The sequence below is a fragment of the Paramormyrops kingsleyae genome, chromosome 4 (assembly GCF_048594095.1).
Source record: "Paramormyrops kingsleyae isolate MSU_618 chromosome 4, PKINGS_0.4, whole genome shotgun sequence".
Lineage (NCBI taxonomy): Eukaryota > Metazoa > Chordata > Actinopteri > Osteoglossiformes > Mormyridae > Paramormyrops > Paramormyrops kingsleyae.
Window position 1 is genome coordinate 40086680 of NC_132800.1, and position 16905 is coordinate 40103584.

The following is a 16905-nucleotide window of genomic DNA, read 5'->3' on the forward strand; positions in this document are numbered from 1 at the left end:
TTCTGGCTTATTTGCTCATTCGAAACTCGACAGTTAAGTTGTTTCTGACTGCTGAACTTGTCACCGTATGGACAGATTGCCGATGAGTGCAGTAAAAGTGGTGTGTGGTCTCTCCCACGTTCCTCCTCACTCGCGTTTTGCAGATACCCTGCATGCTGTCGCTACCAAACCGCCGTTAACTGGAATCTCCCTGAGTTCAGTGACTGTTCAGTGATGCTCTCTCTGCTTTGGCCACAGGTGACTGCGACTTTGAGAAGTCTTACACCACGTGTGGATATAGCCAAAGCAAAGATGACGACTTCGACTGGGAGCAGGCCAACACCAAAGAGCGGCCGTCATCCGACCCCTGGATGCCTTCAGGTTGGTTCCTTTATCATTTTTACCCGTCTCATTGGTCGGTTCTCTCTCCCTCTTCCTTACATTCTTAACATGGACCGGCGCAGGGAAGAGGGAACCTCAAAGATGCAGAAGAACCTCTTGTTCACCAAATGGAAGGACATGACTTGTAGTGCCCTGTGCTTTTTACGTCTCTGTGGCTTATTCCCCTGCTTGGACACCTTGAGTCTGGGTCTAGGAGCTACAGAAGTGAGGATAGCTGAGAAAATGAGAAGGTTTGTAACAGTACAGTGTGCTAAAGTCAGGCTCTGCTGCTACTGCAAAGTAATGAGTTTGGCCTTGGGGACGATGCACAGAATATTGTATGCAGTCAGCCATCGGCTTGTGAAAACCAATATTTGTCTTATTGTTGTACCTGATTCAATAGAAAGGGCAATTTCACAGCAGTGTAATTTAATTCATTTGAATCACACTCGAAGTGAAAACGAACACTGCTTTTCATAACCAACAGGTCGAGTGGCTTTATAATGGTGCGTAATGTTGCCGCATATGCAGGGGCCTTTAGATGGGCCCCAGTCTGGCCCTCATGACCGCCGCACCGCTGGAATGCATCCGGTAATGCTTGTGAGGATCTTGTGATTCAGTCTGTCGATCCTCTACCACATTTTAATGCGATAAATATTACAGTGCGGCACACTGACACCATTTCCCTGGAAATGTGACCTTTTGAGGACAGCCGGATTGCATGCTGGTACTTGTGTGTGTATGTATGTGTGTGTGTGTTTGTGTGGGTCATGTACTGTATATATGACATTATGGGGACCAAATGTTCCCACAATGTGATTAAAAACCTGTTGTTTTGGCATTATAGGGACCACCTTTTTGGTCCCCACAAGGGGAAACTCAATTTTATAAAAATCTGTAACAGCAATCAAAAACTAAAAATGCCAAAAGCCTTGTATTTTGTTTGGTTACTTATGGTTAAGGTTAGGGCCGGTTAGGGGTTAAGGTTGTTGTTGATGGGATAAGTGTTTCCCATAGAAATAAATGGAGAGTCTCCACAAAGATATGAACGCAATCGTGTGTAGTGGTGTCTGCATGTGCTTTTGCATGTATGATTTAGTGTCGGCATTTTCAGAGATGGAAGCTCTGACTGAATCGCTTCATGAAGTATCTTTAAAGTCCACTTTAGTTAAAGAATTCTTTCCATTACTCGTGTATCGAGATCCATTAAAATGTTTTCCCTGCATTTTCTATTCGCTTTACAATCCGGCGGCCAGACGTCGCGTTGATTGCTTTGCATTTGGTTCGAAATTAAGAGATATCACTGCCACGTTGCGGACAGTGCCTGAGGAATTAGATTAATGGAAAAACACTTTTTCGCATAACAAAGGTAATGCTGTAGACTAATGGATATTGTTTTCCTTTTAAATCTGATGGCTAATCACGCACGGGGAGATCACGCTCGGCCCCGCCGACAAAAGTAGAATTAATTAGGCAGACACTGCTAATTTCAGACGAGCTGCACAGGAGAGTTCAATGTGCACGCTGCTTGTTGAGGAGAAATTACCTGTTGGGGGAGGGGGTTGGGGGGTGGTGTTTACGTTTCGGCAAGAATTGATTTATGTTGGTACACAAGGAGAGCCGCAAAGGTCAGCGCGCGGCTTGACAACCGTCTCTGACCTACAAATTCCACCCGCCGGCGCAGCAGTGCCCTCTGGGGGGAGCACGTCAGCCTAAAGACCCACATTTGCATGGAAATGCGCTGGTGTTTTCTCCCTGGGGGGGCGCGCATGCCGGTGTTTCTTCTCCGCGCTGGAGACAATTAGTTGTGAACGCTTCTCCCGGACCATGTGGTGCCGTTATGGATGCCTGGCATTCCTGGGAAAACCATACCATGGCACAGGCAGGGAAAACGTATTGGACCGGAAAGGCTGCCGGGTGGCACGCCAAAGTCTCACCATTTTACTGCCTTTATTTATTACTGAGGCGCATCGGACTTCTCTTAGGACCTCCATGACAGCTGGAAACGACGCTACCTCCTCTGGGGTGTGGGATTTATAGTCCTGGATACTGGGGAAAACTGTGCTCCATGTGCTGGTCACCCTGATAATGAACTGGTTCATCTCGGCTGGTACACTGACACTTCGGATGGGGATCAGTGGGAGTTTAATATGCGTTTACATGAGAATGTGCGTAGCCTGTTTACATGACATGCTATCTCACCATGAGTCACTGGGTCAGGGTTCCAAGCGGCTAGTTTATTAGAGGAAGGAGGAGGGATGGAATGGGTGCTGGAGGGCAATGGGGAAACATGAAAAATAGAGGTGCCTTTTCAGTGTGGGGGGAGGGATGGGGGTGAAGAAACTGAAACGGCAAAAGGTGTGCCTGGGGCAAACCTGTCCCAGTACTCCTGGGGGGGTGAGATGTGATTGATTTTTACTTTGCTTGATTCTGTGTTTTTGTAGGCTTTTTTTCCCCCATCATATTGCATGTAAGATTCAGATCACCTATTTGTCCATGATGTCTTTGTTATTCTGTATGTGTTTATGTCTGTTCCAGATGCTTTAATCTAGTTAGAGAATGCCGTTACAGTGCTTCGCAATAATTATATTTGAAATTTGGAAAAAAAAATCCCCTGGTTCCAGGTTAGAGTGTTAAAGGCAGCTAACGGGAGTATGAGGACATGTGGGAATGTAACGGGAAGCTCAGAATTTTAAATAAACTGGTTTGGTACTGGGAGTCCGTCGTGAATGTGAAGTTTGTTCCCCCTCGTTCTGATGTTGGGGGGAAACAGGAGCTCTTGCAGATATGAAATGAGTCGTTAGCAGGAAGGGAACAGAGACCTTGGTGACAGATAAGTGCAGACGTTTATGAATTCATGCCTGGGGAGGGTGCTGTAATTGATTGACTAAAGGCGAGCCAAGTGGGAAGCGTGCAGACATTCACATCTCCTTAATAATCGCTTGTCAAACACCGAGCTGACAAGTATTACTTTGCAGGAAAGGGAACGAGTTTAAGTGGCATTATTAGTGTGGGGGGGGGGGGGGGGGGGGTGGGACTCATGCCGCAGTCGTCAGCCCATAGGGAGTGTGACCTGGTGGGATTAACGGATCCTATATCTGGCCCTGTGGAGAGTGAGATCCCCCCTCCCCGTTTATATGGCCGTGTGGCCCCTTAAATCTGAACGAAGGGATCCTTTCAGCACCCTGAATAATAAGCTGTCGCGGTATTATGTAATTCTCAGTGTGACACTTAAATCCATTTAGGGGCAGGGACCAGCGCTGCTGTGATTATAGGCTGTGGCGCACGGCCGCCGTTCCGACCCGCCGATTCCCGTCATGTCGCTGTTGACCTCTGACCCATGTCCGCAGCTCCGTCCCCATGCGCTAATGACTCTGACCGTGCCCAGGTTTCCCTCGTGGCGAACGTGTTCTGGTCGGTAAGACCGCAAAAAAACCCCATCACGTTGGATCCGCAGAGCTGTTGTGGAGGAGGATGGGGGGGGGGGGGAGGGCGAGGGCTATGGTGCTTTGAAGTTGTACCACTGTGCCTGTGAGCTATTAGTGCTGCCTCTGTGGGTGGCCCCTTGTCACACATGTCGGATTGGAGCCGGGCCGTCAAACTCTCGGGGAGCCTTACGTAAGGGCTTTGGGTCGCGGTGCCGCGTGTGGGCTCGTCCCATGTAACCATCACGTCTTCATGCCATGAGAGGGGAGATGTTTCAGTAACGACTCTGACGTCCCCGAAACCCTTAGCTGTGCGTCTCTCTGAACGCCGCATCTCCGGCAGAGCGTAGGCTGGGCCGTCATCGCCCACAGCCTGCTGTTCGCTGAGCTGTGCCTGAAACAGGCCACACTTAATCTTAAACACAGCTGTTTATGTGTGAAGTTTCTCACGCCTATCTTGTCATCATCAGCGTACACAGCCTGATATTGTTATTGAAGGAAACCTGGTTTCTTGCCCAAGGCTAAATCAACATTACTTTTGAGATCTATCTTTTCTGGATCTCCAGATCTCTCTTCTGTGTCCCTTTCTGTTTTAGATCCCTTACTCCTCTGGATCCTTTCCCCCTGTATGTTTCTTCCCTGGGTCCCTTTCCTCTCTGGATCTTTCTTTTCCAGACCTGTTCTCTCTGGATCCCTTTTGTTCTGGATCTTTTCCCTTCTCTCAAGCTTTCTTCTCTAGATCATTGCTCTCTAGAGATTTCCTCTTTGAATCTTTCCCCTATAGGTCATTTTCCTTTAGACCTTTCTTGTCTGGATCTTTACTCCCTGGATCTCTTAGTCTCCTAAGCTCTGCGCCCCACCTTCTCACCTGGGCAACCCTGGGCCATCTCCTCCAGCAATGCTGAGCCTGTTATGGGCAGCTGATCTGACTGATTCCATGGACGAGCTGTGCGGGTGCTCTCTAGCTGAAGCCCTATGTCTTCCTGGTCCGGGAGCGTGCTGAGCGTGCAGACCTGGTGGGTGTCTACGCCCCCCGACACGCCTGCGAGCCTTGCCACCCCCAGCCTGTCCCCCACCAGCAGCTCCCTTTTTCATTTGTAATATTTTTATGTTCAAAGCCACATGTTGGTGCTTGGCAACAGATCTGGCGAGCGGTAGATCGGAGTGAAAAAGGCTCCTGGTGGGGGGCAGCATGACCCCCCCCCCACCTGTGGACACAGGCAGTAATTGGAGCAGCGGGTGAATAAACATGCCTTTATTACATTACGCTGGGTCAGGGTGCCCTGTGCCCTGTCGGCCCTTTCAGGAGACCCCCCACCCCCCCCACCTGAACGGCCTGTTGATACTCCCCCTCCCCGACACGGGTTTGCTAATCCCGCCGTTTCCGGAAGGACACGTTTTACATTCTCGCCAAATGAGCTTATTTGACCGAAGAAGGGACTGTATCATGCTCTGATTTAAATGGAACTATAGGATTATCTTGCCTGACACCCACAGACAAAGGAGATTGTAATTCATTACCCCGTCCTGCTCATTGTCTCTAAATGCGGGGAGTGGGCCCCTCAAGACCCCTGCTGGAACGCCAATGATCCTATTATCTGTGCACGGCTTCTGGGGCCCCTAATAACCACCCAGGCCCCAGTCTGCTTCATTAATTATGAGCGTGAGGGCACACCGGAATGTTGCCGGTTAGAGGGGTGGGGCTTTCCGGATGCGCCATGTGACAGCTGCACTGGCGGCCGCCGCTGGGTCTATTTCTGTCCTGACGGCTCAGGAAAGGCACGCAAAAGCCGGAGAGAGCTGAATGAGGAACAGTCTGCGTGAAAGCTGGCCTGGAGAGGGCCTGGCCATCTTTACGAGCTTCTTTCCGCGGCTGGGGGGCAGGACACCCTTTTTTATGCCCTCGTCCCACTCTGATGACACGCCTGGCTCATTCGGGGTCATGTAGCTAAGCTGCACGCACAGACCTCAGTTGTCCAGGCGGAGCCGTAAACGGAGTGCGACGCCGGCATCACCATTCCCAGCGGAGCCATCGTCGAGGTCCCACCCAATCCGAGTCCTGTTCCCTTCCAGCTGTCACCTTCCGGCGCCAACGTGGCCACTTTCCAGCTCTCTGCCACTTCGTTCAAGATGTGACTTTCAATGTTATATTATTTATTCATCACATTAATCACAGAAGAGATGGAAGCGCACCTTTGGGATTTGGGATGACTGTCCTTAAGATGGAAGATAATACCGTCTACCTCGTTTACACTGATAGAAAGGCAGGGAATAATTGTTGCTCTAGCAGGATGGCGGATGTGTGGCAAAGCTCACAGTGCTGGAGTTAAACCCAAATCCCCCCGGCTCCGCAAGCTCCAGACTGGATGGGGCTCTGGACCCTGACCGCACACTGTAGCTAATCGGCGGTTTGAATCTGTGATGCGATTTTCGCCGTTGTTACGGTGCTGCCTTCAGCTACACTGGTGCTCTTCCTTCACTAATCCTTCAGTCCGACCCCCCTGCAACCCGGCCCCCCCCCCCCCCCCCCCCCGCTCTGTCGTGTTCATGGCCGAGTCCCTGGGATCCTTCTGTCTTCAATCTAATAAAGTGCTACACCCCTGCCGATGCTGATAGCTGCTGTTTTTAGTGTGCGTGTCAGGGGACTCTGTGTCAGAACCCAGGAATAACCTTCGTCAGTAATGGACCTGTAATTTCTGATCAGTGGGGTGGGGGCAGTGTTTTTGATTTGATCCTGGGTCTCATGGGGGTGGGGGAGGGGGGGTACTGTTTATGGGTCAAGAGAGAGGCAGTCACTGCGAGGAAATGGGGGAAAACACACACACACACACACACACACACACACACACACACACACAAGCTGGCTTTTCTTCAAGAGCATTGAAATGATCTGGGATGCGTCGGTTTACCTGTGTTCATGGGTCCAGTCAGGGTTGTTTACAGGAGGGGGGCACAGTAAGCGTGGTTTGGGGTCTGGCCTCCCCCATCAATGTCACCGTACCGAAATGGAGACCTTGAGCTGCACCTTCTCCTCTCTCCCCCGCCCCCCCCCCCCCCCCACCCCCCAGGTTTCTCCTGCTGAACCCTTCTCTGGATCTTACCATTGAAATTTCCTGGGGGGGGGGGTCATGCCTGAGTTGCCTGGGCCAATTAATCGCGGAACTGAGGGGTGGGATATTTTGAACTGATTATGTTTATCTGATATGTGATCTATCGGAAGTTAGATGAGGGGGTGGGATTCCCTCCTGCGGGCATCCCAGTCATTTTCTGAGCCGCACCGGCCGCCCTGTTCGGCCTGGGTCCTGGATTCTGGATCCGTGGCACCATCTGCTCTTGGTGGCTAAATGGACCCAGCCGGTGCCCAGCTCTCCTCTCGGAGCCATTATCTACCATAACGGCCGAGGCGGGAGGAGGACGCCGGAGCTCTCAGCTGGCATGTGACCCCCTTGTGATGCATTAATTAGAATATCTATGCAGGCATCTCCCAAATTGGCTATTTGTCTATTTTAAAAATCTGGCCTCGCCAAGCCTGCAGATGGGATGGGCCCTGTATCATTCACATCCATATAACTGGAGAGCTGGAACTCGGGGGAACGTGGATCCAGGTAGCTAAGTGCGCCCCGAGTGTGAACATCCTGGGGTCACATGACAGGGGTCATTGTTACCTCAATCTATGAATCTCAGGCTTCACAGCAACTACTCATCCAGCAGGATGGAGCGGTGATTTGGCCAGCTACAGATTTCTGTTACTGCTTTATTTAATGTGCAGGAAAGTGTTTGTGTGTGTGTGTGTGTGTGTGTGTGTGTGTGTGTCTGCTTCTCTGTCTACAGCTTGCGACCATTGGAGAAGCCATCGTGATGTTATTGTTGATCTCTCCCCAAATTAATCACCAGACTCTGTTTTAATCAGTCCTGGTTCTGTTTGACAAGCGACCTGAAACTTCCCTTGATGGGAGTGCACACTTGCGTGGCGCTCTTACTTCTCCTTCTCGGATCTGCTCCGCTTATGGAAATAAGTGCCGGCGATGGTGGTGGGGGGGCGCGTACTCTGGTGGAATTATTGTTTTAATGGTGCCGGCCAAGCAACGTCTTTTATTAGGCCCCCGTAACAGGACGAGTCGCAACGCCGCTGCTAGCCGGCATGGGCTGGGCTGCGCTCCTCTCTACAACTATGGCCCGTTTGTTTCATCCGTCTCCCCCTGTTTTTAAGGATGTCGACAAGTTGAATGGGTTTAACTGGAATGGGGACACGGAACCTTCAAAAAAAAAAATTAAATCGGGGGGGGGGGGGGGGGGAGTGGTGGAGTAGGCGGCTCTGGAGTGTCTCATTACAACTTGGTTAAATTGAACAAATGAAGGGAAACCCTAGAGAGGAATTAGAGGGTCCAGAGAATCTGCTTTCCTGCCGGGGCTGGGGGCTGGGTGGCAGAATGGGGGGGGGGGAGGGGCATAAAAGGATTCAGGAAATCAAATCAGAATAGAAATCAAATCAGCAGAGAGGAATGGGAAAAATTGAGGCCTGGAAAAGGGTGAGAGTGTGTGTGTGTGTGTGTGTGTGTGTGTGTGTGTGTGTGTGTGTGTGTGTGTCTGTGTGGATTGCAGTGACTTGAAGGTGATCGTTTCAGGGGTATCTAAAGCTCACTTTGTGATGGTTCAACCCATCACCATCGAAGGATTGCAGAGGAAACGCAGTTAATTATTATGACAAAATTTAATAGCGTCGCTGCAGGTCCTTTGAAGTATCACATGAGACCCCGATAGGAGAGTGGGAAGAGGGCCTCTTCAGAAGGATCCAGATTGTTTGGCTTCCTCAGAAGGATCCGGATTGTTCTGTCCCCTCTGAGTACCGAACTACATCTCCGGTGCTGATGCGAGCATCTTCCAGCCTCATGGCAGCATCTGCCCGGCAACAGCGTTCAGGAATATAAGCTCTTATTTTCGTCCAGCGGATCCCCGAGAAGCTGCGGGGTGGCAGCTCAGTGGGTAGCCGTCACCTTGTGCTTCAGGGCGGGGGTCCGCTCCGTCCCTGTCTCGGTGCACTCTCTGCATGCTCAGGTTTCCAACCTCGGTCCCGAAGACATCTGGCTAGGATGGTATCTCCAAATGGCATCCCCGTGACCCAGTGTTGTTTAAACACTTATGGAAAGTGACTGGAGGTTTTGGTTTTTGTATATGAATTTGGGGAATTTATGCTGCAGACGTTAAGCAGATGATCTGAGGCCAGCCACAGGAGCCGACAATTGTTTGCGTTTGTTTGTAGATTTAGCTGATGCTCTTCTGCAGAATTGCTTGAATGATGCATGAGACATAAATGAGAGTCTGCGGGTGAGGGGGTGTGGGATGGGGATGGGAGGGGGGGTGCAGGCTGAATCTTTGAATGAGGCCCATTTCTCTACATGGCACTTGATTTAACGGGGTCGCCCTGCTTCTCTGGTTAACGTTCTTCTGGCAGCCAGCTTGTTTTCTCGGTTGATTTCCACCAAGCGCTAATAGCTAATAGTGTTAATAGCCTTGCAGTATTTCATAAACAGACTGGGAAGGACAGGCAGCAAACTTGAGAACTATGTGATCTCTCCCCCCCTCCCCATTGTTCTCGTATGCTGAACACTGCCCCCAGGGCTGATTCTAGTGGTTTTTCCAAGGTGTGGGGCATAACAGGGGCAATAATTCATAAAGAGGGGCCAGTCTTATTGTTAGCCAGTAGTATGTTTTGAATCAGTGATTGACAGGGATGTGACACTCTGGGGGCCAATCAGCTTTCAGCTGGGTTACCAGTGGCCCGGTCCTCATTTTCCTCATAGGAGCCAGAAGGGGAAGCCCCTCTTTTTGGAGGAAACAGGTGGCACGTGTGGGGGGCCCCCACAATCACAGGAAGCGGCCAAGGCTGGGTAAGGAACATGGAGGGGGGGCCCAGGGTACGGGGGCGCGACAGAACTACCTTGCTAACTTGAGGGGAAAGGCCAAGAAACGACTCGGGATCACGGGTGGGATTCCACTGGGTCTCACACAGTGCCGTTAATGCTGTAGTGTTACTACGTCATGGCTCAGGACCGCATTGTGCTGTCGCTTGGATCAGCGTTATACTCCCGCTTGTTAAAGTCCCAATAAAAACTTCAGGCTTCAGAGGTACAGAGCCAAATCGTTTACATGCTAACGAAGTGACCCCCAACCACCCCCCCCCCCTCCCCGTGGCCGAGCCTTTTTTTTGATTGGTGATAATAACCTGCAGTCCTTGACACTTTCTGCTCGTGGTCATGCTCTTCTCTCTCCGCAAGACCCCTGTGAATTTTATGAGCGCACCAGAATGATAGGGTTCCGATTTGAAGATCACCCTTTGTGCCAATATCTGCCACTGTAGTGATTTCAGAGTTCAGGACCCGAACGAGCTGCAGATAATGAGCGGCAATGCTGCTACAGCAAAGCGATTGTTCCGGCGCTCGCAGCCCTCGTCCACATCCAGACCCACTGGCGGCACCTTCAGCCCCGACACCGAAGCGCGTTTTATCTTTCATCAAATTTATTTTTTTCTTTTGCTTGAGTAAGGCTTATTAGTCTTTCACAGTTTCATTTTTTTCTCTCTCAGATGCTTCCTAATCTTGTCCATATTAGATGGATGCTCTTTATTTGTTTACGTTCCTAGCTACCGATAATAGCTTGTACGGTGGGCAGATTACCTCGACTCCGAAGATGAATATTCGCTTATTGCGCTAGTCTTCATTGCGTGCCGAGCCCACATTTTAAACTCTGATCATTCCATGGACTCAGGCCACAGACGGCATCCGCTGCTGTGAAAGCAACGGGTTTGTCTGGTATGCGGTTTCGCAAGACGCTCCTGGGAGGCGTGGCCCGATTCTGGTGGCGGATTCCCCAACTTGAGCAGCCCGACTCCGACTGTGGGGAGCGCAAGTGACACCGAGGCTGACAGACTCTTGATGTTGACATGTCTGCCATTTGCACATTTTACGGACAAATCCCGTGGTGCCCCTTAAGAAGAAAGTGCTGTTTTGTAAACTCTGTCAACACGCTTGAAGGTTTTTGGAATCGACGATGAGAGAAACTTCCGGGCCTTCAGCGGTGCCCTTGAGAGAACTGTCTGCTCCAACAAAACCTCGCCTTGTAAACAGGTTTGAGACTCGGAAAGTCTTAATGTGACTATAAGGTGAGCTAGTATTAACAAAAGATGAAAGTACTAATAATGGAATGATTACCTAATAACGGCAGCTATTAATCCAACAGCAGGACCTGACGCACTGTTTTCATCAGAATTACTCCCAACAGCTGAGATTTCAGAAGAGACGCATTCACAGGATGCCGTTTGATGGTCAGATGAATTTCAGGGAGGAGTCCAAGTGGAATGGTGTATCTAAAACCATCCTACAGCATGTCTGAGCTGTGCCAGAACACCCTGCCGATAGATACTAGAATGGACTTTGACAGGTCGAGGTTCTTGGGGAAACTCCCAAGGACCGTCGAGAGACAGGAATGCCGCAGGCTGGAATGCCCTCCTCCTCCTCACTTCAGATACCGTTTGTTTACAGATGCGTGCGATGTGAGTGGTTCAAGACGTTTCGCAGTGGACCTGCTCTTCATCAGGCCCGGTGGCCAGTATGGCAATAGCAGAATCCAACCCGCAACCCCACACACTCGAACCTGTAACCCCAGAGCGCTTGGGCACCACCCCCCCCCCCCCCCCCCTATTATTATCTGTCCTCAGTAATTAATTTCCTCGTCTTACGTGATCTCACACGCAGCGCTTCTGGGGCCTGTCAGGGAGACCTTATTACATCCTTCCTGCTAGGCAGCCTTGATAAATGGTAAATAGTCCCACACCGTGCACGTCAATCCCTCGATTACCCATCATACATCTGCCCCTGCCATCACATTACAGAGCGTGCTGCGCGCGAACGTTAATCGATAACTTGTTGACAACACCTCACTTTAAAGCCAACCGCTTACTGCTCAGCTGGCAACCGCCAGGAACCCAGTAGAGTGAAGGCGGAGGAATCTCCCGTTTCGATTTCAATCACAGATGTCAGCTTGTTGTCATGAAATTGGTGTCTTTCTTTTGGGTCTTTTTCGTGGGTCGAACGTGTGGATTTCGGGATTTCTCTCCGACTCACGGTCCTAGGCGACTCCAAGTCTCTCCATTGATTTGATGATATCAGCCGCTCAGCATTCATGGGTGCAGGAACTCGGGGCCCAAGGAGACGGAGCTGACGTGTGGATTGTCGTTGGTCAGTGTAGAGCTGAATCGGGAGGGGTGTGGTCGTCTGGCTAGGTTGGGAAGAAGAAAGAAGGACCCCCTCACCCCCAACCCCCCACCACTCCTCCGAAAGTGGCATCTGCTCTGGCATGAACTGACTGGCTTCAGAAACTGCAAGTGGTGGAGAATCAGCATGTGATTATGTATTCAGTGATTTAATCAGCAATTGATTTATTGTTCAGGTGGGTGCTGGGGAAAGTGGGGGTGATTACAGCCCCCCCTTTATAATCCTTTATTTGCTTGCGGTTTCATCGATCCGTCCGCAGAGTGAAAGCTGATGTCTCCTCCCAGGTAGAAAAATCTCATTACAGCTCCCGGCAGCTGACACGGAGGTGTTTACACGGCGCGGCGAGTCCGGGCGGCGCAGAACTGGGGGGGGGGGGGGCACTGCTGAGGCAGCCAGAACAGCTCCCCCCCCGTATGGTCGTCTTTGTATCTCACTTGCGTGAGCAGGCGTGCCGTCGTCTCTAAGATCCCTTTTTCTTCTCGCTTTTAGTCAAATGTTAAAAAGCAGCAGTCATTCCCCGCTGCCTTTTTTTGGACCCATTTTCAGAATTTGAGCCCCCCCCCTCCCCATTTGACATAAATGGTAAAAATCCCTCATTATGTCCCCATAGTTATGCGGTCTCTGTCTTTACCGTGGAAGATTCATCTCGCCCATAAAGTCACAAAAGAAAAAAAATGAGGGACACTTTCCACTTTTCCATCAGCCGCTTGAGTGCCGTCGCTTAAAGCCATCACCGTGTGAATGTGGAGGCTGACGAGCTCGTCTGAAAGCCGTGCCTAACATCCATTCCCTGCCCTCATGGAGACTCGTCTGACTTAGTGCCGCTAAGCCACTTTAAAGCTACTGTGTTTTCGTTTACTTCCTCCCATGAACGAGTGTTTTTTTTTTTTTCTCGTGGGGGTCTAACGCAGAGGACCCCCTTCCCGGGAAGCCGCAACGTTCCCATTGAAATGTGGTAGCGACAGCACTAATACGATGTCGTTGTGTTCCGCTTTTTAAAATAGCTGGCTAATTGCGCAGTGGCATGGGAGATGAGGGGATGGTGGGAGATGATAGACGGCGGCCTGGGAATAGGCGGGGTCGCGTGAGGCAGGTCGCCATGTTGTTATGATCTGGTTATCTAGTGATTTATTTGCCTTCGGAGGGCAGGGGTGGGACAAAAGGCCTGGCCAAATGAGCGTGTGGTGAAACGGTATTTATCGGCAGGGTGGGACCACGCTCGCAAGCGTGTGTGTGCGTGCGTGTGTGTGCGTGTGTGTGCGTGTGTGTGTGTTGGGCGCTGTGCTATCTCCATGGTGTCCTACAGTGCTCATTCGCCTTATGGGTTACCATTAGGGGGTGCCGTTTCCAGCCTTGTGGGGTGGCGGGTGTCTGCTTTTCATTCCAGCCCTTAACCATTCCAGCTCATCTGTTCACTGAGGTCTAAAGTGCCAAGAGGACGTGCTGGATGAGTCACATGTACGCAAAGCGTACCTCCGACTGGGTCTCTGACACACACACCCACGTGCGCCCGCATTGCCGTCTTGCCTAATGGCTGGTTTCCTGTGAGTGGCCTTTGCCGACTCCCCCCATGCTGGGCGGGGCTTCTGTGTGCCGTCCGCAGGGCGTGTGATGAGGGCAGGTTTTGGCCGGGGTGACCAATGAGGCTGGAGAGAGGAAATGGTCAGAAGCTGGGGCAGATAATGGTCCTCCGTCGGTCCTCCATCATCTCCATGATGCGGCTCCTGGGCTTCCTGAGAAAAAGCACAGCAGACTGAAGGTCCCCCAGAGTGATGTTTCCTTAGTGATAGCACTGGTACCGGCGCAGTAGGGTAAAACTCGGGAAACCTGCTGGAGATGAATTGATGATGGTGGTTGGCTCTGTTGGGCGTTTTCTTGGCCAGCGAGCTGTGCTGTTAATTTATTTGCCGGTTGTTGATGTCAGACATGTGTTTACCTCATAGTTACATTTTCAGTCTGCTTTTTCCCCGATTCTGGAAGGATCTGTGGCGTTTTGGCCATCCCGCCTGTTTGTGTGCGTGGTTACAGTCTCCTGCTTCCGTTTTTTGTTTTTTTTTTTTTCCCTCACTGCGGTAATCTTTGGGTTGCCGGGTACCAGAATCCCTTCACTGCGTATTTTAGAACATAATACGACATTTCTTTTTATGGTGTGTACCACAGGAGAAGCATCACACAGACACTTAACAAACAGTTATTATGAAACGTTGCTTAGATTTGCTACTTAAGCCATCGAGTGGCTTCCTATGAACCTGGCTGCAGGGTTGCCAGCTTTAGTCCGCTGACTGGCATGAGATTTGCATGCGCATTTACATGTATGTAACGGTTTTATTACCTTGCAAATAGTCTTTTATTACCTTGCAGAATTTGCAGGCTACCCCAACACTTTTGATGTCGCTAATTTTAGGCTTATAATGGAATAATATTGATTTGCCGTGAGATTTCTTGTGTGAGCGTGAGAGTCTGAAAGTATGAGTGCCACGCCAGATGCGTGGGAGTTGGCAGCCCCGTGGTCGTCGTACTCCATGGCCGTACACTGTTAGCTGGCAGGAATGTCAGTACAGGTCGTCTGATTGAAAGCCAGTCTCTTGTGGACCCCCCCCCCCCATGTCCATAAAGGCGGTAAACATGGAAGCGGCTCTCGGGATGCTCTGCTGGGCCACACGGATGGCAGAGAGCTGGGCGATAATAGCATTGTTGTTATAAATGATCACATTAGCGCACTGTGCCGGGAGCTAATGGGGATCAACAGCGATGTTGCCCTGTCGGGGGTGGGGGGGGCGAGTTGGTGAAATGCAACAGCGCCCTGCAATTTAATCAAGAGCAGAGGAGCCGGAACGCACAAGGGTGGACATGTAACTGGGGGGGGGTAGCCTTCTGTAAAAGATTGAACGTCAACAATACAAGGTCACGTTACGCATGTGCCACCTTTCGAATGGCAGAAAGATAACGTGATAATAACGAGGATGTCATTTAGTCACGGGGAAGAATCTGTAATGCCTGAGATTTTGAAGTCTATTTCAGTCTAGATTGATCTATTCGTTGTGTGATTATTGGATGCAGTTTGAGTTGTTATTGTCGAGCCTCTGGATACCTGGGTGGGGCTTCCCAGTACCCGAGCAGATGACAGGATTAAGGGGCATGGAGAGTGACTTCGCCCCCCGCACCCTCCAGTCGTCGGCAGTCTGGGATGCTGGCATCTCGCCGCTCTGTGGTTTGGAGTTTCCTGAGGTTTGCTGATGGTCGCTGGGATTCACGCGGGGGACATTCTCAGCCGAATTGTCGATTTGATGGGTTCATTGTTAGTCAGCATTATTTCTGATTTTTTTTTGTGACGTTATTAGAAGTTCAGCCGTGGACGCTACCATAATGAAATAAGGCAGCCCCCCCCCTTGGTGACTGGCGTGGTACGTGCCGTTTCTGAGGGGACCGGTCTGCCCTGGTTGGAGGTTTGCTGAGGAATGCAAGCATGTCTCCCGCCGCAGAATGAAAAGGGGGGTGGGGGGCAGAAAGTGAGCGCGGCCGCACTCATTAGTGTGCCCTGGGATAGCGGGACCCCCACCCTGCCCACGGTCTTAGCGAGTTACGACGCCGTGTGCAGGAGTGTGCCCCATGAAGTTCCTCTGTGAAGTGGACTTCTGTCATGCATGATGGGGGGGGGAGTCACAGAGTGAGACTGTCTGAGGTTCTTTTTGTCCCTGGCGTGAGGAAGATGTTGGGCAGGGCTTGTCTGGGGCCTCATGCCCCCCATGCAGAGACCCCCTGAGCCATTGTGGGATCTGAGCCAAAGCCATAGGTGTGGCGGTTGGACAGATTATGGGCTATTTAATGCGGCTGGCGGGGGGGGTCGTTTAGTCCATTCAGCCGCTACACCTGTGCCTCATTCCCACTCACAGTTCATCAGAGGCCTTCCCATGGCACAGTCGTCGTCCCCCCCCCCAGAGCAGGTCTCAAAATAGCCTGCAGTGAATCTGATGTCGTGATTGCTTCATATCTGTGTGTATGAGGACTTTAGAAAAGCACCGTAGCCTTTCTAAACTTTCTGTTTCTGTTATGTCCACGCATCCGAATCCAGGGCGCTAACTGAGCTCGCGCATGACTTCCAGTTAGTTTTCTGGTGGCGACGAACACAGAATAAAGACGGGGCGTTTGCTGGTAATTATGCTGGCTTCATATTCAGCGGTGCTTCCTGGTCGGTACCTGTGCTAACTTCCTGGACCATCAGGAGCAATCTCCTCCATTGATGGACCCAAGTTTCAGTAAGTTGCACCTAATTAGGGGAAAAATAAGGATACTTAGTTATCCGTGGGGGGCACAATCTCTGTGAGAGTCCCCCAGAAGCGGGGCCCATCTGTCAGGGGAATGTGTCCCCAATTAGACCGCCGTTCTCCTGTGCCTGAAGCCCGCCGAACTGCAGTTTAATTGGCGATCTCCGTTTGGATCTCCGCTCGGTGAGAGATGCCGTTAAGCCTTGCCGTGTTCCTGTCTCGTCCCTCAGGATCCGCCTTCATGATGGTGAACGCCTCCGGCCGGTCAGCGGGACAGAAGGCCCACCTCCTGATGCCCCAGCTGCGCGAGAATGACACCCACTGCCTCATCTTGCAGTACTTCGTGTCAGGCTGGGAGGGCACCGTGCCGGGCCAGCTCAACATCTACGTCAAGGAGAACAACAGCCCGCTGGGCTTCCCCGTGTGGAACTCCTCGGGACCAGCCTCTCGGACCTGGGGCCAGCTCGAGCTGGCTGTCAGCACCTTCTGGCCCAAGTTCTACCAGGTGAGAATTGCCACTCGAAACCTCAGCGCACGTCAGCTTCGCCGGCTAATTCTGGTATTCGTTCGAAAACCCCGTGACGG

General features: G+C 51.3%; 1 protein-coding gene across 11 annotated transcripts in view; it reads left to right on the top strand.

Moving 5' to 3' along the window:
* LOC111849733 (receptor-type tyrosine-protein phosphatase mu-like) overlaps nucleotides 1-16905 on the top strand; it is a 153550-nt gene that overhangs the window by 42812 nt on the left and 93833 nt on the right. For all 11 annotated transcript variants that reach the window (XM_023822844.2, XM_023822845.2, XM_023822846.2 and 8 more), the window contains exons 2-3: nucleotides 238-360; nucleotides 16551-16825. In XM_023822844.2, coding sequence (XP_023678612.1) covers nucleotides 238-360; nucleotides 16551-16825 — 398 coding nt within the window. The remainder of the gene's footprint in view (nucleotides 1-237; nucleotides 361-16550; nucleotides 16826-16905) is intronic.